The sequence below is a fragment of the Salvelinus alpinus genome, chromosome 6 (assembly GCF_045679555.1).
Source record: "Salvelinus alpinus chromosome 6, SLU_Salpinus.1, whole genome shotgun sequence".
Lineage (NCBI taxonomy): Eukaryota > Metazoa > Chordata > Actinopteri > Salmoniformes > Salmonidae > Salvelinus > Salvelinus alpinus.
In genome coordinates this window covers 91,592,361-91,617,885 of record NC_092091.1, presented here as the reverse complement: position 1 = coordinate 91,617,885, position 25,525 = coordinate 91,592,361, and the positions used below count along the sequence as shown (strand labels likewise).

General features: G+C 43.2%; 2 protein-coding genes across 2 annotated transcripts in view; both read right to left on the bottom strand.

Moving 5' to 3' along the window:
• The window catches only part of LOC139579586 (uncharacterized), a 149,812-nt gene that overhangs the window by 95,695 nt on the left and 28,592 nt on the right, over positions 1-25,525 (bottom strand). Inside the window, exons 8-17 of the mRNA XM_071408340.1 lie at positions 23,362-23,451; positions 23,119-23,208; positions 22,325-22,901; positions 20,797-20,913; positions 14,026-14,092; positions 13,783-13,875; positions 11,362-13,509; positions 7,302-7,458; positions 4,151-4,582; positions 1,046-1,477 (exon numbers count right to left, since the gene is read on the bottom strand). Coding sequence (XP_071264441.1) covers positions 1,046-1,477; positions 4,151-4,582; positions 7,302-7,458; positions 11,362-13,509; positions 13,783-13,875; positions 14,026-14,092; positions 20,797-20,913; positions 22,325-22,901; positions 23,119-23,208; positions 23,362-23,451 — 4,203 coding nt within the window. The remainder of the gene's footprint in view (positions 1-1,045; positions 1,478-4,150; positions 4,583-7,301; positions 7,459-11,361; positions 13,510-13,782; positions 13,876-14,025; positions 14,093-20,796; positions 20,914-22,324; positions 22,902-23,118; positions 23,209-23,361; positions 23,452-25,525) is intronic.
• LOC139577942 (splicing regulatory glutamine/lysine-rich protein 1-like) lies at positions 7,746-10,509 on the bottom strand. Its single transcript, XM_071405064.1, has 3 exons — positions 8,570-10,509; positions 8,377-8,434; positions 7,746-8,216 (listed from the first exon to the last, which is right to left on the bottom strand). The coding sequence occupies exons 1-3, from the start codon at positions 8,716-8,718 to the stop codon at positions 8,001-8,003; spliced, it is 423 nt and encodes a 140-aa protein (XP_071261165.1). The 5' UTR covers positions 8,719-10,509; the 3' UTR covers positions 7,746-8,000.

Here is a 25,525-nt window from a genome sequence, read left to right as displayed (position 1 = left end):
CCCTCTCTATTCCCTCACTCATCCCTCTCTATTCCCTCACCCATCCCTCTCTATTCCCTCTCTATTCCCTCTCATCCCTCTCTATTCTCTCTCTCATCCCTCTCTCATCCCTCTCTCATCTCCCTTTCTCATCCCTCTCTTCTCCTTCTCTATTCCCTCTCTCATCCCTCTCTCATCACTCTCTATTCCCTCTCTCATCCCTCTCTCATCCCTCTCTATTCCCTCTCTATTCCCTGTCTCTTATCCCTCTCTATTCGCTCTCTCATCGCTCTCTCATCGCTCTCTATTCCCTCTCTCATCCCTCTCTATTCCCTCTCTCATCCCTCTCTATTCCCTCTCTATTCCCTCTCTCTTATCCCTCTCTATTCCCTCTCTCATCACTCTCTATTCCCTCTCTCATCCCTCTCTATTCCCTCTCTCATCCCTCTCTCTTATCCCTCTATTCCCTCTCTCATCCCTCTCTATTCCCTCTCTATTCCCTCTCATCCCTCTCTATTCCCTCTCTCATCACTCTCTATTCCCTCTCTCATCCCTCTCTATTCCCTCTCTTATCCCTCTCTCTTATCCCTCTCTATTCCCTATCTCTCTTCCACTGGGAGGTAATACAGATTACTGCAAATCCTCTAATGTTGATGACTGGGTTCTTTCTTGTAAATAGTTTCTATGAAGTTGCCGTTAAATTGCTCTGCCATCATTATTGTATGAGGTATTATTGGTGGGATTACCCCTGTGCTGTGATGGGTGTTTTATGTGGTGTGTCTTATCTTTTCTCTCCACTGGCTATCTGGCTAACAGGCTACACTCTAGACAGTCTCTTCTGCTGATGTGTGTGTGTCTGGTAGTGGGTCTCTCTCTATCCTACTCTTTTCCTTTCTGCAGGGTTAATACCTGCCTGGCGCCCCAACAAAATCTTTACCTTTACCCCTCTCTAACAATACCGCTACAAGATTTATCAACACTTGAAGTTTTATATGTCAAATGTTTCTACAAGATAATAATCACTAGCATCACATGATCACTAACCACCACACATGTTCAGACTCACCTCAGCTGTGAGATGTAGGACAGACACTGAAGGAAACTCCTCACTTCACTCTCTTCATCTGACCAGCCCTTCAGCTCTACTGGTTTCTTCTCTGGTTGGAGTTTCAGCACTTCTAGGAGGAGGGAGGCCTTTCTCTTTGAGAGGTCTATGGACCAGACTGCAGGAGCTGACTGGTAAACTGGCTGTAATGCTGGAAGGACACTCCTGCCTGTTTGAGTCTCATAGTCCTTCACATATGAGTACAGATCCAACAGGAAATCACTCTGTTTAGAATTGTCTCCATTGGGAAAAGGAAAGGTGCTGTAAGTCCACACTGATGATACCAGCTTCAGTGTCTTCTCTCCTGTCTGCTCCTCCCACTCTGCTGCTTGAGACAGGAGATCCACCAGGAACTTGATCTGCTTTGAGGGATCAGACCTCCGTGGACAGAACCTGCAACAAGGACAGTAACAGCTGATTCAGACATGGATGAACACATGAAACCAGTCATAGTTAAAGATATATGAAGTAGTTATACATTTACATAATGTGATTTGGTTATATGTTAAACTATTTAGGTTTAGAGACATTCACATTATTTATCTGTGACATTTAGTAATGCAACATTAGTTATGTCAGGAAATGGGCTGATAAATGTTCCCAGATTCACCAACATGTGTAGTTTTATACGGAGCCTTCACCGTGTGCTGCCACTTTGCATCAGCAGTCAGAAAGGAGACTCTCTGGGGGGCAGTTTGATAGTGGTGATGCTGAAGAACTCTGGTTTATTCTCCCTCTTTCTCTCCCCCCTTTCTCTTTCTCTTCCTCCTCTCTCTTCCCTCCATCTTCCCTCTCCCTCTCTCTCTCTCTCTCTCCACTCTCTCTCCCTCTTCCCTCTCTCTCTCTCTTTCTCTTTCGTCTCTCTCTCCCCCCACTCTCTCTCCACTCGCTCTCTTCCCTTTCTTCCTCTCCTCTCTCCTTCTTCCCTCTCTCTCTCTCTCTTCCCTCTCCCCTCTCTTTCTCTCTCTTCCCTCTCTCTCTCTCTTCCCTCTCTCTCTCTCTTCCCTCTCTCGTCTCTCTCTCTTTTCCCTCTCTTCCTCTCTCTCTCTCTTACCTTTCTCTTTCTCTTCCCTCTCTCTCTCTTTTCTTTCTCTCTTCCATCTCTCTTCCCTCTCTCTTCCCTCTCTCTCTTCCCTCTCTTCCCTCTCTCTCTCCTCCCTATCCCTTCCTTCTCTCTCTTCCCTCTCACTTTCTCTTCTCTCTCTTCCCTCTCTCTTTCTTCCCTCTCTCCCTATCTTCCGTCTCCCTCTCCCTCTCTTCCCTCTCTCTCTTCCCTCTCCCTTCCTTCTCTCTCTTCCCTCTCCCTCTCCTCTCTAACCTCTCTCTCCCCTCTCTCATCCCTCTCTATTCCCTCTCTATTCCCTATCTCTCGTCCACTGGGAGGTAATACAGATTACTGCAAATCCTCTAATGTTGATGACTGGGTTCTTTCTTGTAAATTGTTTCTATGAAGTTGCCGTTAAATTGCTCTGCCATCCTTATTGTATCGGGTATTATTGGTGGGGTTACCCCTGTGCTGTGATGGGTGTTTTATATGGTGTGTCTTATCTTTTCTCTCCACTGGCTATCTGGCTAACAGGCTACACTCTAGACAGGCTCTTCTGCTGATGTGTGTGTGTCTGGTCTGCCTACCCATGTGAGAGACGCAGACTCGGTCTCAACCTTTAAGTCTTTATTGAAGACTCATCTCTTCAGTAGGTCCTATGATTGAGTGTAGTCTGGCCCAGGAGTGTGAAGGTGAACGGAAAGGCTCTGGAGCAACGAACCGCCCTTGCTGTCTCTGCCTGGCCGGTTCCCCTCTCTCCACTGGGATTTTCTGCCTCTAACCCTATTACAGGGGCTGAGTCACTGGCTTACTGGTGCTCTTTCATGCCGTCCCTGGGAGGGGTGCATCACTTGAGTGGGTTGAGTCACTGACGTGATCTTCCTGTCTTGGTTGGCGCCCCCCCTTGGGTTGTGCCGTGGCGGAGATCTTTGTGGGCTATACTCGGCCTTGTCTCAGGATGGTAAGTTGGTGGTTGAAGATATCCCTCTAGTGGTGTGGGGGCTGTGCTTTGGCAAAGTGGGTGGGCTTATATCCTGCCTGTTTGGCCCTTTCCGGGGGTATCATCGGATGGGGCCACAGTGTCTCCTGACCCCTCCTGTCTCAGCCTCCAGTATTTATGCTGCATTAGTTTATGTGTCGGGGGGCTAGGGTCAGTTTGTTATATCTGGAGTATTTCTCCTGTCTTATCCGGTGTCCTGTGTGAATTTAAGTATGCTCTCTCTAATTCTCTCTTTCTCTCTTTCTTTCTCTCTCTCGGAGGACCTGAGCCCTAGGACCATGCCTCAGGACGACCTGACATGATGACTCCTTGCTGTCCCCAGTCCACCTGGCCGTGCTGCTGCTCCAGTTTCAACTGTTCTGCCTGCGGCTATGGAACCCTGACCTGTTCACCGGACGTGCTACCTGTCCCAGACCTGTTGTTTTCAACTCTCTAGAGACAGCAGAGATACTCTTAATGATCGGCTATGAAAAGCCAACTGACATTTACTCCTGAGGTGCTGACTTGCTACACCCTCGACAACTACTGTGATTATTATTATTTGACCATGCTGGTCATTTATGAACATTTTAACATCTTGGCCATGTTCTGTTATAATCTCCACCCGGCACAGCCAGAAGAGGACTGGCCACCCCTCATAGCCTGGTTCCTCTCTAGGTTTCTTCCTAGGTTTTGGCCTATCTAGGGAGTTTTTCCTAGCCACCGTGCTTCTACACCTGCATTGCTTGCTGTTTGGGGTTTTAGGCTGGGTTTCTGTACAGCACTTTGAGATATCAGCTGATGTAAGAAGGGCTTTATAAATACATTTGATTTGGTAGTGGGTCTCTCTCTTTCCTACTCTTTTCCTTTCTGCAGGGTTAATACCTGCCTGGCGCCTCAACAAAATCTTTACCTTCACCCCTCTCTAATAATACCGCTACAAGATTTACCAACACTTGAAGTTTTATATGTCAAATGTTTCTACAAGATAATAACCACCAGCATCACATAATCACTAACCACCACACATGTTCAGACTCACCTCAGCTGTGAGATGTAGGACAGACACTGAAGGAAACTCCTCACTTCACTCTCTTCATCTGACCAGCCCTTCAGCTCTACTGGTTTCTTCTCTGGTTGGAGTTTCAGCACTTCTAGGAGGAGGGAGGCCTTTCTCTCTGAGAGGTCTATGGACCAGACTGCAGGAGCTGACTGGTAAACTGGCTGTAATGCTGGAAGGACACTCCTGCCTGTTTGAGTCTCATAGTCCTTCACATATGAGTACAGATCCAACAGGAAATCACTCTGTTCAGAAGTGTCTCCATAGGGAAAAGGAAAGGTGCTGTAAGTACACACTGATGATACCAGCTTCAGTGTCTTCTCTCCTGTCTGCTCCTCCCACTCTGCTGCTTGAGACAGGAGATCCACCAGGAACTTGATCTGCTTTGAGGGATTAGACATCCGTGGACAGAAACTGCAACAAGGACAGTAACAGCTGATTCAGACATGGATGAACACATGAAACCAGTCATAGTTAAAGATATATGAAGTAGTTATACATTTACATAATGTGCTTTGGTTACATGTTAAAGTATTTAATTTTAGAGACATTCACATTATTTATCTGTGACATTTAGTAATGCAACATTAGTTATGTCAGGAAATGGGCTGATAAATGTTCCCAGATTCACCAACATGTGTAGTTTTATACGGAGCCTTCACCGTGTGCTGCCACTTTGCATCAGCAGTCAGAAAGGAGACTCTCTGGGGGGCAGTTTGATAGTGGTGATGCTGAAGAACTCTGGTTTATTCTCCCTCTTTCTCTCCCCCCTTTCTCTTTCTCTTCCTCCTCTCTCTTCCCTCCATCTTCCCTCTCCCTCTTCCATCTCTCTCTCTCTCTCTCTCTCCACTCTCTCTCCCTCTTCCCTCTCTCTCTCTCTTTCTCTTTCGTCTCTCTCTCCCCCCACTCTCTCTCCACTCGCTCTCTTCCCTTTCTTCCTCTCCTCTCTCCTTCTTCCCTCTCTCTCTCTCTCTCTCTCTCTTCCCTCTTCCCTCTCCCCTCTCTTTCTCTCTCTTCCCTCTCTCTCTCTCTTCCCTCTCTCTTTCTCTTCCCTCTCTCTCTCTCTTCCCTCTCTCTCTCTCTTCCCTCTCTCGTCTCTCTCTCTTTCCCTCTCTTCCTCTCTCACCTTTCTCTTTCTCTCTCTCTTCCCTCTCTCTCTCTTTTCTTTCTCTCTTCCATCTCTCTTCCCTCTCTCTCTTCCCTCTCTTCCCTCTCTCTCTCCTCCCTATCCCTTCCTTCTCTCTCTTCCCTCTCACTTTCTCTTCTCTCTCTTCACTCTCTCTTTCTTCCCTCTCTCCCTATCTTCCGTCTCCCTCTCCCTCTCTTCCCTCTCTCTCTTCCCTCTCCCTTCCTTCTCTCTCTTCCCTCTCCCTCTCCTCTCTAACCTCTCTCTCCCCTCTCTCATCCCTCTCTATTCCCTCTCTATTCCCTATCTCTCGTCCACTGGGAGGTAATACAGATTACTGCAAATCCTCTAATGTTGATGACTGGGTTCTTTCTTGTAAATTGTTTCTATGAAGTTGCCGTTAAATTGCTCTGCCATCATTATTGTATGAGGTATTATTGGTGGGGTTACCCCCGTGCTGTGATGGGTGTTTTATATGGTGTGTCTTATCTTTTCTCTCCACTGGCTATCTGGCTAACAGGCTACACTCTAGACAGGCTCTTCTGCTGATGTGTGTGTGTCTGGTCTGCCTACCCATGTGAGAGACGCAGACTCGGTCTCAACCTTTAAGTCTTTATTGAAGACTCATCTCTTCAGTAGGTCCTATGATTGAGTGTAGTCTGGCCCAGGAGTGTGAAGGTGAACGGAAAGGCTCTGGAGCAACGAACCGCCCTTGCTGTCTCTGCCTGGCCGGTTCCCCTCTCTCCACTGGGATTTTCTGCCTCTAACCCTATTACAGGGGCTGAGTCACTGGCTTACTGGTGCTCTTTCATGCCGTCCCTGGGAGGGGTGCATCACTTGAGTGGGTTGAGTCACTGACGTGATCTTCCTGTCTTGGTTGGCGCCCCCCCTTGGGTTGTGCCGTGGCGGAGATCTTTGTGGGCTATACTCGGCCTTGTCTCAGGATGGTAAGTTGGTGGTTGAAGATATCCCTCTAGTGGTGTGGGGGCTGTGCTTTGGCAAAGTGGGTGGGCTTATATCCTGCCTGTTTGGCCCTTTCCGGGGGTATCATCGGATGGGGCCACAGTGTCTCCTGACCCCTCCTGTCTCAGCCTCCAGTATTTATGCTGCATTAGTTTATGTGTCGGGGGGCTAGGGTCAGTTTGTTATATCTGGAGTATTTCTCCTGTCTTATCCGGTGTCCTGTGTGAATTTAAGTATGCTCTCTCTAATTCTCTCTTTCTCTCTTTCTTTCTCTCTCTCGGAGGACCTGAGCCCTAGGACCATGCCTCAGGACGACCTGACATGATGACTCCTTGCTGTCCCCAGTCCACCTGGCCGTGCTGCTGCTCCAGTTTCAACTGTTCTGCCTGCGGCTATGGAACCCTGACCTGTTCACCGGACGTGCTACCTGTCCCAGACCTGTTGTTTTCAACTCTCTAGAGACAGCAGAGATACTCTTAATGATCGGCTATGAAAAGCCAACTGACATTTACTCCTGAGGTGCTGACTTGCTACACCCTCGACAACTACTGTGATTATTATTATTTGACCATGCTGGTCATTTATGAACATTTTAACATCTTGGCCATGTTCTGTTATAATCTCCACCCGGCACAGCCAGAAGAGGACTGGCCACCCCTCATAGCCTGGTTCCTCTCTAGGTTTCTTCCTAGGTTTTGGCCTATCTAGGGAGTTTTTCCTAGCCACCGTGCTTCTACACCTGCATTGCTTGCTGTTTGGGGTTTTAGGCTGGGTTTCTGTACAGCACTTTGAGATATCAGCTGATGTAAGAAGGGCTTTATAAATACATTTGATTTGGTAGTGGGTCTCTCTCTATCCTACTCTTTTCCTTTCTGCAGGGTTAATACCTGCCTGGCGCCCCAACAAAATCTTTACCTTCACCCTTCTCTAACAATACCGCTACAAGATTTACCAACACTTGAAGTTTTATATGTCAAATGTTTCTACAAGATAATAACCACCAGCATCACATAATCACTAACCACCACACATGTTCAGACTCACCTCAGCTGTGAGATGTAGGACAGACACTGAAGGAAACTCCTCACTTCACTCTCTTCATCTGACCAGCCCTTCAGCTCTACTGGTTTCTTCTCTGGTTGGAGTTTCAGCACTTCTAGGAGGAGGGAGGCCTTTCTCTCTGAGAGGTCTATGGACCAGACTGCAGGAGCTGACTGGTAAACTGGCTGTAATGCTGGAAGGACACTCCTGCCTGTTTGAGTCTCATAGTCCTTCACATATGAGTACAGATCCAACAGGAAATCACTCTGTTCAGAAGTGTCTCCATAGGGAAAAGGAAAGGTGCTGTAAGTACACACTGATGATACCAGCTTCAGTGTCTTCTCTCCTGTCTGCTCCTCCCACTCTGCTGCTTGAGACAGGAGATCCACCAGGAACTTGATCTGCTTTGAGGGATTAGACATCCGTGGACAGAAACTGCAACAAGGACAGTAACAGCTGATTCAGACATGGATGAACACATGAAACCAGTCATAGTTAAAGATATATGAAGTAGTTATACATTTACATAATGTGATTTGGTTACATGTTAAAGTATTTAGTTTTAGAGACATTCACATTATTTATCTGTGACATTTAGTAATGCAACATTAGTTATGTCAGGAAATGGGCTGATAAATGTTCCCAGATTCACCAACATGTGTAGTTTTATACGGAGCCTTCACCGTGTGCTGCCACTTTGCATCAGCAGTCAGAAAGGAGACTCTCTGGGGGGCAGTTTGATAGTGGTGATGCTGAAGAACTCTGGTTTATTCTCCCTCTTTCTCTCCCCCCTTTCTCTTTCTCTTCCTCCTCTCTCTTCCCTCCATCTTCCCTCTCCCTCTTCCCTCTCTCTCTCTCTCTCTCTCTCCACTCTCTCTCCCTCTTCCCTCTCTCTCTCTCTTTCTCTTTCGTCTCTCTCTCCCCCCACTCTCTCTCCACTCGCTCTCTTCCCTTTCTTCCTCTCCTCTCTCCTTCTTCCCTCTCTCTCTCTCTCTCTCCCTCTTCCCTCTTCCCTCTCTTTCTCTCTCTTCCCTCTCTCTCTCTCTTCCCTCTCTCTTTCTCTTCCCTCTCTCTCTCTCTTCCCTCTCTCTCTCTCTTCCCTCTCTCGTCTCTCTCTCTTTTCCCTCTCTTCCTCTCTCACCTTTCTCTTTCTCTCTCTCTTCCCTCTCTCTCTCTTTTCTTTCTCTCTTCCATCTCTCTTCCCTCTCTCTCTTCCCTCTCTTCCCTCTCTCTCTCCTCCCTATCCCTTCCTTCTCTCTCTTCCCTCTCACTTTCTCTTCTCTCTCTTCACTCTCTCTTTCTTCCCTCTCTCCCTATCTTCCGTCTCCCTCTCCCTCTCTTCCCTCTCTCTCTTCCCTCTCCCTTCCTTCTCTCTCTTCCCTCTCCCTCTCCTCTCTAACCTCTCTCTCCCCTCTCTCATCCCTCTCTATTCCCTCTCTATTCCCTATCTCTCGTCCACTGGGAGGTAATACAGATTACTGCAAATCCTCTAATGTTGATGACTGGGTTCTTTCTTGTAAATTGTTTCTATGAAGTTGCCGTTAAATTGCTCTGCCATCATTATTGTATGAGGTATTATTGGTGGGGTTACCCCTGTGCTGTGATGGGTGTTTTATATGGTGTGTCTTATCTTTTCTCTCCACTGGCTATCTGGCTAACAGGCTACACTCTAGACAGGCTCTTCTGCTGATGTGTGTGTGTCTGGTCTGCCTACCCATGTGAGAGACGCAGACTCGGTCTCAACCTTTAAGTCTTTATTGAAGACTCATCTCTTCAGTAGGTCCTATGATTGAGTGTAGTCTGGCCCAGGAGTGTGAAGGTGAACGGAAAGGCTCTGGAGCAACGAACCGCCCTTGCTGTCTCTGCCTGGCCGGTTCCCCTCTCTCCACTGGGATTTTCTGCCTCTAACCCTATTACAGGGGCTGAGTCACTGGCTTACTGGTGCTCTTTCATGCCGTCCCTGGGAGGGGTGCATCACTTGAGTGGGTTGAGTCACTGACGTGATCTTCCTGTCTTGGTTGGCGCCCCCCCTTGGGTTGTGCCGTGGCGGAGATCTTTGTGGGCTATACTCGGCCTTGTCTCAGGATGGTAAGTTGGTGGTTGAAGATATCCCTCTAGTGGTGTGGGGGCTGTGCTTTGGCAAAGTGGGTGGGCTTATATCCTGCCTGTTTGGCCCTTTCCGGGGGTATCATCGGATGGGGCCACAGTGTCTCCTGACCCCTCCTGTCTCAGCCTCCAGTATTTATGCTGCATTAGTTTATGTGTCGGGGGGCTAGGGTCAGTTTGTTATATCTGGAGTATTTCTCCTGTCTTATCCGGTGTCCTGTGTGAATTTAAGTATGCTCTCTCTAATTCTCTCTTTCTCTCTTTCTTTCTCTCTCTCGGAGGACCTGAGCCCTAGGACCATGCCTCAGGACGACCTGACATGATGACTCCTTGCTGTCCCCAGTCCACCTGGCCGTGCTGCTGCTCCAGTTTCAACTGTTCTGCCTGCGGCTATGGAACCCTGACCTGTTCACCGGACGTGCTACCTGTCCCAGACCTGTTGTTTTCAACTCTCTAGAGACAGCAGAGATACTCTTAATGATCGGCTATGAAAAGCCAACTGACATTTACTCCTGAGGTGCTGACTTGCTACACCCTCGACAACTACTGTGATTATTATTATTTGACCATGCTGGTCATTTATGAACATTTTAACATCTTGGCCATGTTCTGTTATAATCTCCACCCGGCACAGCCAGAAGAGGACTGGCCACCCCTCATAGCCTGGTTCCTCTCTAGGTTTCTTCCTAGGTTTTGGCCTATCTAGGGAGTTTTTCCTAGCCACCCCTCACAGCCTGGTTCCTCTCTAGGTTTCTTCCTAGGTTTTGGCCTATCTAGGGAGTTTTTCCTAGCCACCGTGCTTCTACACCTGCATTGCTTGCTGTTTGGGGTTTTAGGCTGGGTTTCTGTACAGCACTTTGAGATATCAGCTGATGTAAGAAGGGCTTTATAAATACATTTGATTTGGTAGTGGGTCTCTCTCTTTCCTACTCTTTTCCTTTCTTTAGGGTTAATACCTGCCTGGCACCTCAACAAAATCTGTACCTTTACCCCTCTCTAATAATACCGCTACAAGATTTACCAACACTTGAAGTTTTATATGTCAAATGTTTCTACAAGATAATAACCACCAGCATCATATAATCACTAACCACCACACATGTTCAGACTCACCTCAGCTGTGAGATGTAGGACAGACACTGAAGGAAACTCCTCACTTCACTCTCTTCATCTGACCAGCCCTTCAGCTCTACTGGTTTCTTCTCTGGTTGGAGTTTCAGCACTTCTAGGAGGAGGGAGGCCTTTCTCTCTGAGAGGTCTATGAACCAGACTGCAAAAAAATAAAAATACAAGTTAATTTAGGTTTTAGTTTAAAGTGCGATTTAAATATTAGTCATATTAACAGTAATAAACTGTATAGACACATAATAAACCTGTAACTACATAAGTCATATTAACACTAATATACTGTATAGACACATAATAAACATGTAACTACATAGAGTCATATTAACACTAATATACTGTATAGACACATAATAAACATGTAGCTACATAGAGTCATATTAACACTAATATACTGTATAGACACATAATAAACATGTAGCTACATAGAGTCATATTAACACTAATATACTGTATAGACACATAATAAACATGTAGCTACATAGAGTCATATTAACACTAATATACTGTAGACACATAACAAACATGTAGCTACATAGTCATATTAACACTGATATACTGTATAGACACATTATAAACATGTAGCTACATAGTCATATTACCACTAATATACTGTATAGACACATAATAAACCTGTAACTATATAGAGTCATATTAACACTAATATACTGTATAGACACATAATAAACATAGGAATAAGAAGATTACAATTGCAGATGTCAGGACTTGTTTAATGTAAAACGTCTTCACATTTAATTTGATAATTAGCTAGGTCAGGACAGGGTAAACGTTAGTTTCCTCATCATTTGTAAATAGTTATGTAGAAACTCACCATAGACTGGGACATCTGTCTCTCTGCTGGGTTCACTGGTGTCTCCTTCTCCATAGACAGCTGACACTCTGACTCTGTAGCAGGTACTGAGGTTCAGAGTTATGATGCATTTACATTCAGGTCCCTCTGTTACCATGGTAGACCAGCCCTCCAGTCCTGTCTCTTTATAGTCTACTTTGTATTGGAGTACAGAGGCACCGTCTTCACACTCAGGCTGGAGCCAAGTCACTTTGACGGTTTTGTTCAGCAGCCGGCTCACATACAGCTGTTCAGGTGGGGATCTCAGGGTCATGACCTCGATGACCTTGCTGAAGTCACTCATACCAGAGTGTTCTATAACAGAGTACCTGATCTGGTACAGTGCGAACGGTTTCAAACGTGGCACCAGACAGGTTCCTGCAGGAGCCAGGGTGTCTACTACATTCCATGGCCGTTTGCTAACCTTGCTAACACCAGTAGTCATGACTCTGTACTCTACTCTGTACCTCTCAGGTCTTCTGATGGTTGACTGTGGAAACTTCAGGAGGACACAGCTCTGTTTTATCTCTGCTACCTGGACTGGATCAGGTTTTAATCCCAGCTGGAAGTTGGTGGTGATGAGACTGCCTTGTTGATACAGACGAATGGAGGATCCAGGAACACTGATATCTGGTATAACTGCTGCTATGAACTTGATGTTCTCTCCATCTCTTCTGACTTCACAGGATTTGGTGAACAAACGAAGGTCAGACAGTATTTTCTGAGTTAAATCTGGAGGTTTGAATGGTTGCTGTGTCTCCTGCTGTCCAGTGAGATCAGATTGGTTCATGATGTTCTCTTGTACAGAGTGTGTCTCCTGCTGTCCAGTGAGATCAGATTGGTTCACGGTGTTCTCTTGTACAGAGTGTGTCTCCTGCTGTCCAGTGAGATCAGATTGGTTCACGGTGTTCTCTTGTACAGAGTGTGTCTCCTGCTGTCCAGTGAGATCAGTTTGGTTCACGGTGTTCTCTTGGACAGAGTGTTTGTGCTGCTTCATGGTGGAGAGGAATGGATCTTCATCCTCCAGGAAGGTCAGAGTGAAACACAGCAGCCTGTCTCTGGAGGATCTGAGGAAACCGTCCAGCTCTTCCTGAGATTTCATTATGGGGATGTTTCTTGTTTTACAGACATTCAGAGCCTTCACCTCCGCTGCCTTGTTGTTTAGCCACAGCTGTATGGACTGAGGACAGAACGGAGACTGGTCATGGTTCTGGAGAATGTCTCTCAGTCTGTTTTCATCCACCCCTTCACTCTCTCTCATGGTCTTTACTGCCATGGCCAGCTCTCTCTTAAACTCTGACTGGTACTTCTGCAGAAGCTCTGATAATCTAGACAGTTTATACTTCAGATCAGGAAACCATTTCATCACACAACCATTGGTGAAGTCTGTCATCTCCTGGCATCTCATGGTGACCTGCCTCAGATTGTCTGCCTTTGTGAAATATCGGAGCGTGATTTCAACTGAAGGTCCCAGATTCTTCAGAGGATAGAGCCAAGCGTACAGAGGCACTGCTTTCTCTCCTTGCTGCCCAAGGTGCTTCGGGAGAGTTTCATAGACTTGCAAAGCTCTGTCACACGTCATGGAGCCATTGATATGGTCTACATCACTGTAGAGAGTACACTGATACAACAAACTGTTTGGTTTTTCATCGTCACTCAAGATGGAAAAGATCTGATCTGCACTGAAGGTGTGCATCATCTTCTTCACAACACTGTGCATATCTGCCTCTCCTGCACCACTGTGTTGTCCGCTGATGTGTTTGCTGTCAAATATGAAGAACGCTTGAGCTCCATAGAGAACAGCCATGACCACATGAGTTGCCTTTCGCTGTGTTCTGTCTGTCTCCTCCTGAAGCACCATGTGACTGAGCATGTCCAGTCTGGTAGTGGTTCTGTAATGTAGAGTGACCCGGTCCTGCAGTGTGGACTGAACAGGATGGTTGAGGTATCCAGCAGCACCACCAACCTCCACCAGTCCAGACAGGACACTGGCTCTGAGAGGAGTGGTCACATCCAGAGCCCTGAATCTGTCCTGTAAGGAGTCTCCTTCAATACACTTCACCTCTGTTAGAGGCCGAGGTAGAGACTGACGCATGGAAGCTATTGTACTGTTATCCCAAAGACTGACATCTAAGGAGATAAAACGATATTACATTCCCTGCAGAACTTCCCAATATATGATAATACATATTTCACAATATGAACTACTCACAAGACAAACTATAAAGTCCAGCACTCAACAAAATGGATACCTTTGCTAGCCCAGCGCTGATGTAGTCCATGCTTTTAAACATGAGATAAAACAGCTGTCTTTAAACTATGCACTCTTCACACATACCTGAGCAAAACAATAACTAAATCCACAATACTTTGAAGTCTTTAAACTGGAAAAGCATACGGTACCTGAACAAAATGAGTCACTGCGGCAGTCATACAACATCCCAAGATCTAAAGGACGACCGAGGGCAGCCACCACAACACTGTCTGCTGTCCAGTCTGACAATCACAGAAAACACATCATAACATGTTGTGATACAGGTCATTAAAGGTAGACATTCAGCAGCAGTAATATAACTCACCTTTGGTAAGAACAGCCTTATGTTGTAGTACAGGTCATTAAAGGTCAGCAGCAGTAATGTAACTCACCTTCAGTCAGGCCTCTGCAGAAATGCTTGGCAGGATTGTTCAGCTCAATGTTAGCGTTCTTGACGTTCTGAGGAACACATGTCATCACTTGAAGTTACTCAAAAAAGGATAGTGGGAGATAACAGTTCAATAAAATACAGAAAAGTGTTGTTAAACTGATAAGAACAGAAGGAGATAGTTAAGAGGAAAGTGTATCAAAGTAGTGGTGCTACCTGTTACAACAGGCACAAAACTAAATTCAGTTGAGATGCTGATATAAATAAATATACAAATCAATCCTAGTTATTAGTTTCATCTGTTAAGGTATCTACCAGTACTATCTGTCTAGAAGGTAAAGTATTGTTAAGGTAGTTACCAGTACTGTCTAGAAGGTAAAGTATTGTTAAGGTAGCTACCAGTACTGTATGTCTAGAAGGTAAAATATTGTTAAGGTAGCTACCAGTACTGTCTAGAAGGTAAAGTATTGTTAAGGTAACTACCAGTACTGTCTAGAAGGTAAAGTATTGTTAAGGTAGCTACCAGTACTGTCTAGAAGGTAAAGTATTGTTAAGGTAACTACCAGTACTGCCTAGAAGGTAAAGTATTGTTAAGGTAGCTACCAGTACTGTCTAGAAGGTAAAGTATTGTTAAGGTAACTACCAGTACAGTATGTCTAGAAGGTAAAGTATTGTTAAGGTAGCTACCAGTACTGTCTAGAAGGTAAAGTATTGTTAAGGTAACTACCAGTACTGTCTGTCTAGAAGGTAAAGTATTGTTAAGGTAGCTACCAGTACTGTCTAGAAGGTAAAGTATTGTTAAGGTAGCTACCAGTACTGTCTAGAAGGTAAAGTATTGTTAAGGTAACTACCAGTACTGTATGTCTAGAAGGTAAAGTATTGTTAAGGTAGCTACCAGTACGGTCTAGAAGGTAAAGTATTGTTAAGGTAACTACCAGTACTGTCTAGAAGGTAAAGTATTGTTAAGGTAACTACCAGTACTGTCTAGTAGGTAAAGTATTGTTAAGGTAACTACCAGTACTGTCTAGAAGGTAAAGTATTGTTAAGGTAACTACCAGTACTGTCTAGTAGGTAAAGTATTGTTAAGGTAGCTACCAGTACTGTCTGTCCAGAAGGTAAAGTATTGTTAAGGTAACTACCAGTACTGTCTGTCTAGAAGGTAAAGTATTGTTAAGGTAACTACCAGTACTGTCTGTCTAGAAGGTAAAGTATTGTTAAGGTAACTACCAGTACTGTCTAGAAGGTAAAGTATTGTTAAGGTAGCTACCAGTACTGCCTGTCTAGAAGGTAAAGTATTGTTAAGGTAACTACCAGTACTGTCTAGAAGGTAACGTATTGTTAAAGTAGCTACCAGTACTGTATGTCTAGAAGGTAAAGTATTGTTAACTTCTCACGAGTCACCAACCCTGATCCGGTAGCACCCCCCACCCCCCACCCCACTGAGTAGCATAGCTAGCATAGCGTCACAAGTAACTTGTAGCATCTAAATATCATTAAATCACAAGTCTAAGACACCAGATGAAAGATACAGGTCTTGTGAATAAAGCCACCATTTCAGATTTTTTAAATGTTTTACAGGGAAGACACAATATGTAAATCTATTAGCTAACCACGTTAGCAAAGGACACGATATTTTTACTCCCAACAACCTTTTCCTGCGTCAGTAGCTATCACTAATTCGACGAAATAAAAATATATATAGCCACTAACCAAGAAACAACTTCGTAAGATGACAGTCTGATAACATATTTATGGAATTGCATAGTTTTTTTTTTTTAAATGTGCATTTTTCAGGTATAAATCACAGTTCTACATTGCAGCTGCAATCTGAAAAGGTGCCGACCAAGCCAGAACAATTACAGAGACCAACGTCATATAACTAATTACTCATTTTAAAACATTTTTGAAAAATACACAGCGTACAGATATTGAAAGCCCAACATCTGGTGAATCCAAACAATATTTCAGATTTATGAAATGTTTTATAACGAAAACAAAATGTAGCGCTAAATTAGCATAGCTATACCAGGCAGATTCGGCTAGGCGCCCACGGCCAGTTCACATGCACAACAGATATGATATAACATCGTAAATTGGGTCTTACTATGGCTGATCTTTCATCAGAATGTTGATCAAAGTGTCCTTTGTCAAGATGAGTCGTTGGTTCCGTTCAGAATTGTTCCTTGCCCACTCCATTTAGCACAGGTACCGGTCGAGTGGCACGGATATCTCAAACGTAAATACAATCCGACAACGGAACACCGCAAAACTCCCGGAAAAATTCAAATAATCTGATTAAACTATATTGAAAAAACATACATTACGATGATATGGTCACATGTATCAAACAAAATTCGACACGGAGATAGTTTTCATACATAACGCCAGCAAAACAGTACACAATCGCAGCTCAAATTCGAGCGATTCAGTAAACCGGAAGTTGTCGGTCACGCCAAAGAAATGGGTCCTATTTCACGTCAGTCCCAGATAAACAAAGAATTTCTCCTCTGACGTCCTCTTGACAACCAGAGGAAGGCGAATGAAGTGTGTTTCTGGTCATAGGGGGCACGACCATATATAGGCAGAGCTTTGAAGCCAGCATAACACATCTTGATTTTATGTTCTTGGTCATGGAAAGTGCTGTGAAATGACTTCTGTATCACTCAGAGACAAAATTGAAACGGTTTTAGAAACTAGGGATTGTTTTCTTTCCAATGGTATTATTTATATGCATATAGTAAGAGCAATAATTGAATAAGAGGCAGTTTAATCTGTAGAGCAAATTATGCTAATGAAAAAATAGCACCCCCTGTATTCTCAAGAGGTTTTAAGGTAGCTACCAGTACTGTCTGTCTAAAAGGTAACGTATTGTTAAGGTAGCTACCAGTACTGTCTAGAAGGTAAAGTATTGTTAAGGTAGCTACCAGTACTGTCTAGAAGGTAAAGTATTGTTAAGGTAGCTACCAGTACTGTCTAGAAGGTAAAGTATTGTTAAGGTAGCTACCAGTACTGTATTACAGAAGGTAACGTATTGTTAAGGTAACTACCAGTACTGTCTAGAAGGTAAAGTATTGTTAAGGTAACTACCAGTACTGCCTAGAAGGTAAAGTATTGTTAAGGTAGCTACCAGTACTGTCTAGAAGGTAAAGTATTGCTAAGGTAGCTACCAGTACTGTATTACAGAAGGTAAAGTATTGTTAAGGTAGCTACCAGTACTGTCTAGAAGGTAAAGTATTGTTAAGGTAACTACCAGTACTGCCTAGAAGGTAAAGTATTGTTAAGGTAGCTACCAGTACTGTCTAGAAGGCAAAGTATTGTTAAGGTAACTACCAGTACTGTATGTCTAGAAGGTAAAGTATTGTTAAGGTAGCTACCAGTACTGTCTAGAAGGTAAAGTATTGTTAAGGTAACTACCAGTACTGTCTGTCTAGAATGTAAAGTATTGTTAAGGTAGCTACCAGTACTGTCTAGAAGGTAAAGTATTGTTAAGGTAGCTACCAGTACTGTCTAGAAGGTAAAGTATTGTTAAGGTAACTACCAGTACTGTATGTCTAGAAGGTAAAGTATTGTTAAGGTAGCTACCAGTACTGTCTAGAAGGTAAAGTATTGTTAAGGTAACTACCAGTACTGTCTAGTAGGTAAATTATTGTTAAGGTAACTACCAGTACTGTCTAGAAGGTAAAGTATTGTTAAGGTAACTACCAGTACTGTCTAGTAGGTAAAGTATTGTTAAGGTAGCTACCAGTACTGTCTAGAAGGTAAAGTATTGTTAAGGTAACTACCAGTACTGCCTAGAAGGTAAAGTATTGTTAAGGTAGCTACCAGTACTGTCTAGAAGGCAAAGTATTGTTAAGGTAACTACCAGTACTGTATGTCTAGAAGGTAAAGTATTGTTAAGGTAGCTACCAGTACTGTCTAGAAGGTAAAGTATTGTTAAGGTAACTACCAGTACTGTCTGTCTAGAATGTAAAGTATTGTTAAGGTAGCTACCAGTACTGTCTAGAAGGTAAAGTATTGTTAAGGTAGCTACCAGTACTGTCTAGAAGGTAAAGTATTGTTAAGGTAACTACCAGTACTGTATGTCTAGAAGGTAAAGTATTGTTAAGGTAGCTACCAGTACTGTCTAGAAGGTAAAGTATTGTTAAGGTAACTACCAGTACTGTCTAGTAGGTAAATTATTGTTAAGGTAACTACCAGTACTGTCTAGAAGGTAAAGTATTGTTAAGGTAACTACCAGTACTGTCTAGTAGGTAAAGTATTGTTAAGGTAGCTACCAGTACTGTCTAGAAGGTAAAGTATTGTTAAGGTAACTACCAGTAATGTCTGTCTAGAAGGTAAAGTATTGTTAAGGTAACTACCAGTACTGTCTAGTAGGTAAAGTATTGTTAAGGTAGCTACCAGTACTGTCTAGAAGGTAAAGTATTGTTAAGGTAGCTACCAGTACTGTATGTCCAGAAGGTAAAGTATTGTTAAGGTAGCTACCAGTACTGTCTAGAAGGTAAAGTATTGTTAAGGTAGCTACCAGTACTGTCTGTCCAGAAGGTAAAGTATTGTTACGGTAACTACCAGTACTGTCTGTCCAGAAGGTAAAGTATTATTACGGTAGCTAACAGTACTGTCTAGAAGGTAAAGTATTGTTAAGATAGCTACCAGTACTGTCTGTCCAGAAGGTAAAGTATTGTTAAGGTAGCTACCAGTACTGTCTAGAAGGTAAAGTATTGTTAAGGTAGCTACCAGTACTGTCTGTCTAGAAGGTAAAGTATTGTTACGGTAGCTACCAGTACTGTCTGTCTAGAAGGTAAAGTATTGTTAAGGTAGCTACCAGTACTGTCTAGAAGGTAAAGTATTGTTAAGGTAGCTACCAGTACTGTCTGCCCAGAAGGTAAAGTATTGTTACGGTAGCTAACAGTACTGTCTAGAAGGTAAAGTATTGTTAAGGTAGCTACCAGTACTGTCTGTCCAGAAGGTAAAGTATTGTTACGGTAGCTAACAGTACTGTCTAGAAGGTAAAGTATTGTTAAGGTAGCTACCAGTACTGTATGTCTAGAAGGTAAAGTATTGTTAAGGTAGCTACCAGTACCGTCTGTATAGAAGCTAAATTATTGTTAAGGTAGCTACCAGTACTGTCTGTCTAGAAGGTAAAGTATTGTTAAGGTAGCTCCCAGTACTGTCTAGAAGGTAAAGTATTGTTAAGGTAACTACCAGTACTGTCTAGAAGGTAAAGTATTGTTAAGGTAGCTACCAGTACTGTCTGTCTAGAAGGTAAAGTATTGTTAAGGTAGCTACCAGTACTGTATAGAAGGTAAAGTATTGTTAAGGTAGCTACCAGTACTGTCTGTCGAGAAGGTAAAGTAGTGTTAAGGTAACTACCAGTACTGTCTAGAAGGTAAAGTATTGTTACGGTAGCTACCAGTACTGTCTGTCTAGAAGGTAAAGTATTGTTAAGGTAACTACCAGTACTGTATTACAGAAGGTAAAGTATTGTTAAGTTAACTACCAGTACTGTCTGTCTAGAAGGTAAAGTATTGTTAAGGTAACTACCAGTACTGTCTAGAAGGTAAAGTATTGTTAAGGTAACTACCAGTACTGTCTGTCTAGAAGGTAAAGTATTGTTAAGGTAGCTACCAGTACTGCCTGTCTAGAAGGTAAAGTATTGTTAAGGTAACTACCAGTACTGTCTGTCTAGAAGGTAAAGTATTGTTAAGGTAACTACCAGTACTGTCTAGAAGGTAAAGTATTGTTAAGGTAGCTACCAGTACTGCCTGTCTAGAAGGTAAAGTATTGTTAAGGTAACTACCAGTACTGTCTAGAAGGTAACGTATTGTTAAAGTAGCTACCAGTACTGTATGTCTAGAAGGTAAAGTATTGTTAAGGTAGCTACCAGTACTGTCTGTCTAGAAGGTAACGTATTGTTAAGGTAGCTACCAGTACTGTCTAGAAGGTAAAGTATTGTTAAGGTAGCTACCAGTACTGTCTAGAAGGTAAAGTATTGTTAAGGTAGCTACCAGTACTGTCTAGAAGGTAAAGTATTGTTAAGGTAGCTACCAGTACTGTATTACAGAAGGTAACGTATTGTTAAGGTAACTACCAGTACTGTCTGTCTAGAAGGTAAACTATTGTTAAGGTAGCTACCAGTACTGTATGTCTAGAAGGTAAAGTATTGTTAAGGTAACTACCAGTACTGTCTAGAAGGTAAAGTATTGTTAAGGTAGCTACCAGTACTGTATTCCAGAAGGTAAAGTATTGTTATGGTAACTACCAGTACTGTCTGTCTAGAAGGTAAAGTATTGTTAAGGTAGCTACCAGTACTGTCTGTCTAGAAGGTAAAGTATTGTTAAGGTAACTACCAGTACTGTCTGTCTAGAAGGTAAAGTATTGTTAAGGTAGCTACCAGTACTGTCTAGAAGGTAAAGTATTGTTAAGGTAGCTACCAGTACTGTATTACAGAAGGTAACGTATTGTTAAGGTAACTACCAGTACTGTCTGTCTAGAAGGTAAAGTATTGTTAAGGTAACTACCAGTACTGTCTGTCTAGAAGGTAAAGTATTGTTAAGGTAACTACCAGTACTGTCTAGAAGGTAACGTATTGTTAAAGTAGCTACCAGTACTGTATATCTAGAAGGTTAAGTATTGTTAAGGTAGCTACCAGTACTGTCTAGAAGGTAAAGTATTGGTAAGGTAACTACCAGTACTGTATATCTAGAAGGTAAAGTATTGTTAAGGTAGCTACCAGTACTGTCTGTCTAGAAGGTAACGTATTGACACTAAATGGTACCTGCTCAGAGTTGTCAGCAGGAAGCTCCTCTGTATTATGTTGTAGAATCGTGATCTCTCTCTGGAGTCGAGCTTCCAGCCTGGAGACAATCTGTTCCTCCTGAGTTTGGGTGTTTTCCTTGATAGACAATTACAGCCAACACATTAGTATTATGTTAAACTAAGACTTACTGAAAGACAGGCAGAAAGGCACATTTAACTAAAAGGGAATCAAATGCACAACTGAAACATCCCACTTTTTAACCCACTGCCTTACAATGTTTAATATACTGACCAATGACCTGGTGGCAGGAAGAAACTATAGACACACCCACCTCTACAGTATCTACCACACACTAGTCCAGACTATAGACACACCCACCTCTTCAGTATCTACCACACTGGTCCAGACTATAGACACACCCACCTCTTCAGTATCTACCACAACACTGGTCCAGACTATAGACACACCCACCTCTTCAGTATCTACCACACACTGGTCCAGACTATAGACACACCCACCTCTTCAGTATCTACCACACACTAGTCCAGACTATAGACACACCCACCTCTTTAGTATCTACCACAACACTGGTCCAGACTATAGACACACCCACCTCTTCAGTATCTACCACACACTGGTCCAGACTATAGACACACCCACCTCTTCAGTATCTACCACACACTAGTCCAGACTATAGACACACCCACCTCTTCAGTATCTACCACACTAGTCCAGACTATAGACACACCCACCTCTTCAGTATCTACCACACACTAGTCCAGACTATAGACACACCCACCTCTTCAGTATCTACCACACACTAGTCCAGACTATAGACACACCCACCTCTTCAGTATCTACCACACACTAGTCCAGACTATAGACACACCCACCTCTACAGTATCTACCACACACTGGTCCAGACTATAGACACACCCACCTCTTCACTATCTACCACACACTAATCCAGACTATAGACACACCCACCTCTACAGTATCTACCACACACTAGTCCAGACTATAGACACACCCACCTCTACAGTATCTACCACACACTAGTCCAAACTATAGACACACCCACCTCTACACTATCTACCACACACTAGTCCAGACTATAGACACACCCACCTCTTCAGTATCTACCACACACTGGTCCAGACTATAGACACACCCACCTCTTCAGTATCTACCACACACTAGTCCAGACTATAGACACACCCACCTCTTCAGTATCTACCACAACACTGGTCCAGACTATAGACACACCCACCTCTACAGTATCTACCACACACTAGTCCAGACTATAGACACACCCACCTCTTCAGTATCTACCACACTAGTCCAGACTATAGACACATCCACCTCTTCAGTATCTACCACACTAGTCCAGACTATAGACACACCCACCTCTTCAGTATCTACCACACACTGGTCCAGACTATAGACACACCCACCTCTACAGTATCTACCACACTAGTCCAGACTATAGACACACCCACCTCTTCAGTATCTAACACACACTAGTCCAGACTATAGACACACCCACCTCTACAGTATCTCTCTCATTCTTTATGACATCATGGTTTCTATGGTCCTGCAAGGCACACAGCAGACAAACAGAAACCTGGTCTGTCTTACAGAAGACCTCCAGAGCTCTGTGGTGGAGCTGGCACAGTTTCTGCTCCAGGTTTCCAGTCACCTCCACCAGGGTGTGTCTCTGCAGAGCTGCTACGGTGTAGTGTTGTCTGACATGACTCTCACAGTAGGAGGCAGTGCAGGTCAGACAGGACTTCACAGCTTTGAGCTGTTTCTCAGTGCAGAGATCACAGGCCACATCTCCAGGTCCAGCGTAGCAGTGCTTGGGAAGAGCAGGGACCTTGAACCCTGCCTGGTGGAGTTTCTCAATCACCTTCTCCAAGGCTGAGTTAGTGAGGAGGTCAGGACGGGTTCTGAATCTCTTTCTGCACTGGGGGCAGACGTAGTCTCCTGTCTGGGTCCAGTGGGTCTCAATGCACTGTCTGCAGTAACTGTGTCCACAGGGGACGGAGACTGGCTCTTTGAGAACCTCTGTACACACTGAACATCTGAAGAGGTCCTCTGTCAGTAGACTGGCTGTCAGCTCACTGTACACAATGTGGTATAGAAATGTGGAAGCTGTTTTAAAGACTATTATACAGGAGCTAACCTACAAGATGTACAGGAATGGGGAAGCTGTTTTAAAGACTATTATACAGGAGCTAACCTACAAGATGTACAGGAATGGGGAAGCTGTTTTAAAGACTATTATACAGGAGCTAACCTACTAGATTTACAGGAATGGGGAAGCTGTTCTTCACTTACCTGGCCACTTTTCCAAATGTTATGGGCCTGTCCATGGACCAATCACTCTTCATGGACAGACACGGTGACCCCACCCTCTCCTGTTTACCACTGTGGAAAGAACAAGGGGGATTTTGTTTATGAATGATAAATGTTGTTCGTTCTTTCATTTTTAACCCCAATTACTTCTCCATCATTGTTTGTAGAACACTAATCTTCTATCAGGTGATTGGCTGTTATTTCTAGGTTAGGTTCTTCACTTACCTGGCACCTTTTCCAAATGTAATGGGCCTGTCCATGGAACAATCACTCTTCATGGACAGACACGGTGACCACACCCTCTCCTGTTTACCACTGTGGAAAGATCAATATTAATCAGTAAGTTGATGTCTACTGTGCCAAAGCTATTTGGTGTTGTTAAATGGGAGTGATGTATAACGGTAATATTGTAAAAATTCTGCTTTTAACAACCATCAGAATTGGTTAAAAAAGGATATGCAAGTAAACATTAGAAAATAATTAAGAGTAGGCAAAGAGAAAATTAAATCAAACAACATCTGATGTCCAGTCACATTCACTGTGGTTGTCTGAAGCGTGCTATCGAGTTCACAGTTGGCGATGCCTCATCGTGATTGGTTATTCCTCATCATTTGCAACAATGTCAATGAGTGTCATCACCATCTTTCCTTTGCGGTACCTCAAACTGTTGTGATTATCAGCTGAGAAAAACGTTTCTTATTTAATTTTACTCCTGGCTCAGTTTGTCTGAGCAGTGTCTTAGTATCATCCTAAAACCTTGGGTTTTTTTTGTCTTAAAACAGCTTTTAACACAATTCCTCACAGGATCACACCTCTTTAAAATTAGGAGAAATCCAACACTTTTTAAAGGGACAATCTGTAGTTCAAACAACAAGAAAGCGGACACCCAGTTTTTGGGCAAACAATTTTGGGATGGGGTTGGAGGAAAGTGAGCACTCTCAAATTCATGGATGGGGCTATGGATGCCAGGACTGACCATCTATGACATCACAATGAAAGTTTTAACCATGTTATGAAGCTATACATTGTTTGTTGACGATTCAGTTGTTAACAAACATTGGAGTAAAACAAGCTTATATATTCGGGGATCTCATAGTGTACGACAGTTGAACTGAGCTCATAAAGAATTTACAAGCTATTCCAGTCCTTATCACTAGTAACATAGTCCTATTGTCACGCCCTGACCGTAGATTGCTTTGTATGTTTCTATTTTTTGTTTGGTCAGGGTGTGATGTGGGTGGGCATTCTATGTTTGTATGTTTAGGTTTTGTAATTCTAGGTTTTGGCCGGGTATGGTTCTTAATCAGGGACAGCTGTCTTTCGTTTTCTCTGATTGAGAACCATACTTAGGTAGCTTGTTTTCCCACTGTTAGTTGTGGGTGGTTATTTTCTGTTTAGTGTTGGTTGCACCTTGCAGAACTGTTTCGGCTATTCTTTTTTTTGTTATTCTGTGTTCACAAGCTAATAAAGATGAACACGTACCACGCTGCATTTTGGTCTGAAATTCCTCTTCTTCTGCCGATAAATGCCGTGACACCTATTCCAGTCCATACCACTAGTACTATAGTCCTATTCCAGTCCATACCACTAGTACTATAGTCCTATTCCAGTCCATATCACTAGTAATATAGTCCTATTACAGCCCATATCACTAGTAATATAGTCCTACTCCAGTCAACATCACTAGTAATACAGTCCTATTCCAGTCTACATCACTAGTAATATAGGTCTATTCCAGTCCAAATCACTAGTATTATAGGTCTATTCCAGTCCATATCACTAGTAATATAGTCCTATTCCAGTCCATATCACTAGTAATATAGTCCTATTCCAGTCCATATCACTAGTAATATATAGTCCTATTCCAGTCCATATCACTAGTAATATATAGTCCTATTCCAGTCCATATCACTAGTAATATATAGTCCTATTCCAGTCCATATCACTAGTAATATATAGTCCTATTCCAGTCCATATCACTAGTAATATAGTCCTATTCCAGTCCACATCACTAGTAATATAGGTCTATTCCAGTCCACATCACTAGTAATATAGTCCTATTCCAGTCCATATCACTAGTAATATAGTCCTATTCCAGTCCATATCACTAGTAATATAGTCCTATTCCAGTCCATATCACTAGTAATATAGTCCTATTCCAGTCCATATCACTAGTAATATAGTCCTATTCCAGTCCATATCACTAGTAATATAGTTCTATTCCAGTCCATATCACTAGTAATATAGGTCTATTCCAGTCCATATCACTAGTAATATATAGTCCTATTCCAGTCCACATCACTAGTAATATAGTCCTATTCCAGTCCATATCACTAGTAATATAAAATCAAATCAAATCAAATCAAATCAAATTTTATTAGTCACATAC

Coding starts and splice junctions, on each gene's coding strand:
- LOC139577942 (XM_071405064.1), bottom strand. CDS start 8,718: ATGAGAGAGGGGAGAGAGAGGTTAGAGAGGAGAGGGAGAGGGAAGAGA. Junction 8,435..8,569: donor GTGAAGAGAGAGAAGAGAAA/GTGAGAGGGAAG, acceptor GAGAAAGGTGAG/AGAGGAAGAGAGGGAAAAGA. Junction 8,217..8,376: donor AAGAGAGAGAGAGAGGGAAG/AGAGAGAGAGAG, acceptor GAGTGGGGGGAG/AGAGAGACGAAAGAGAAAGA.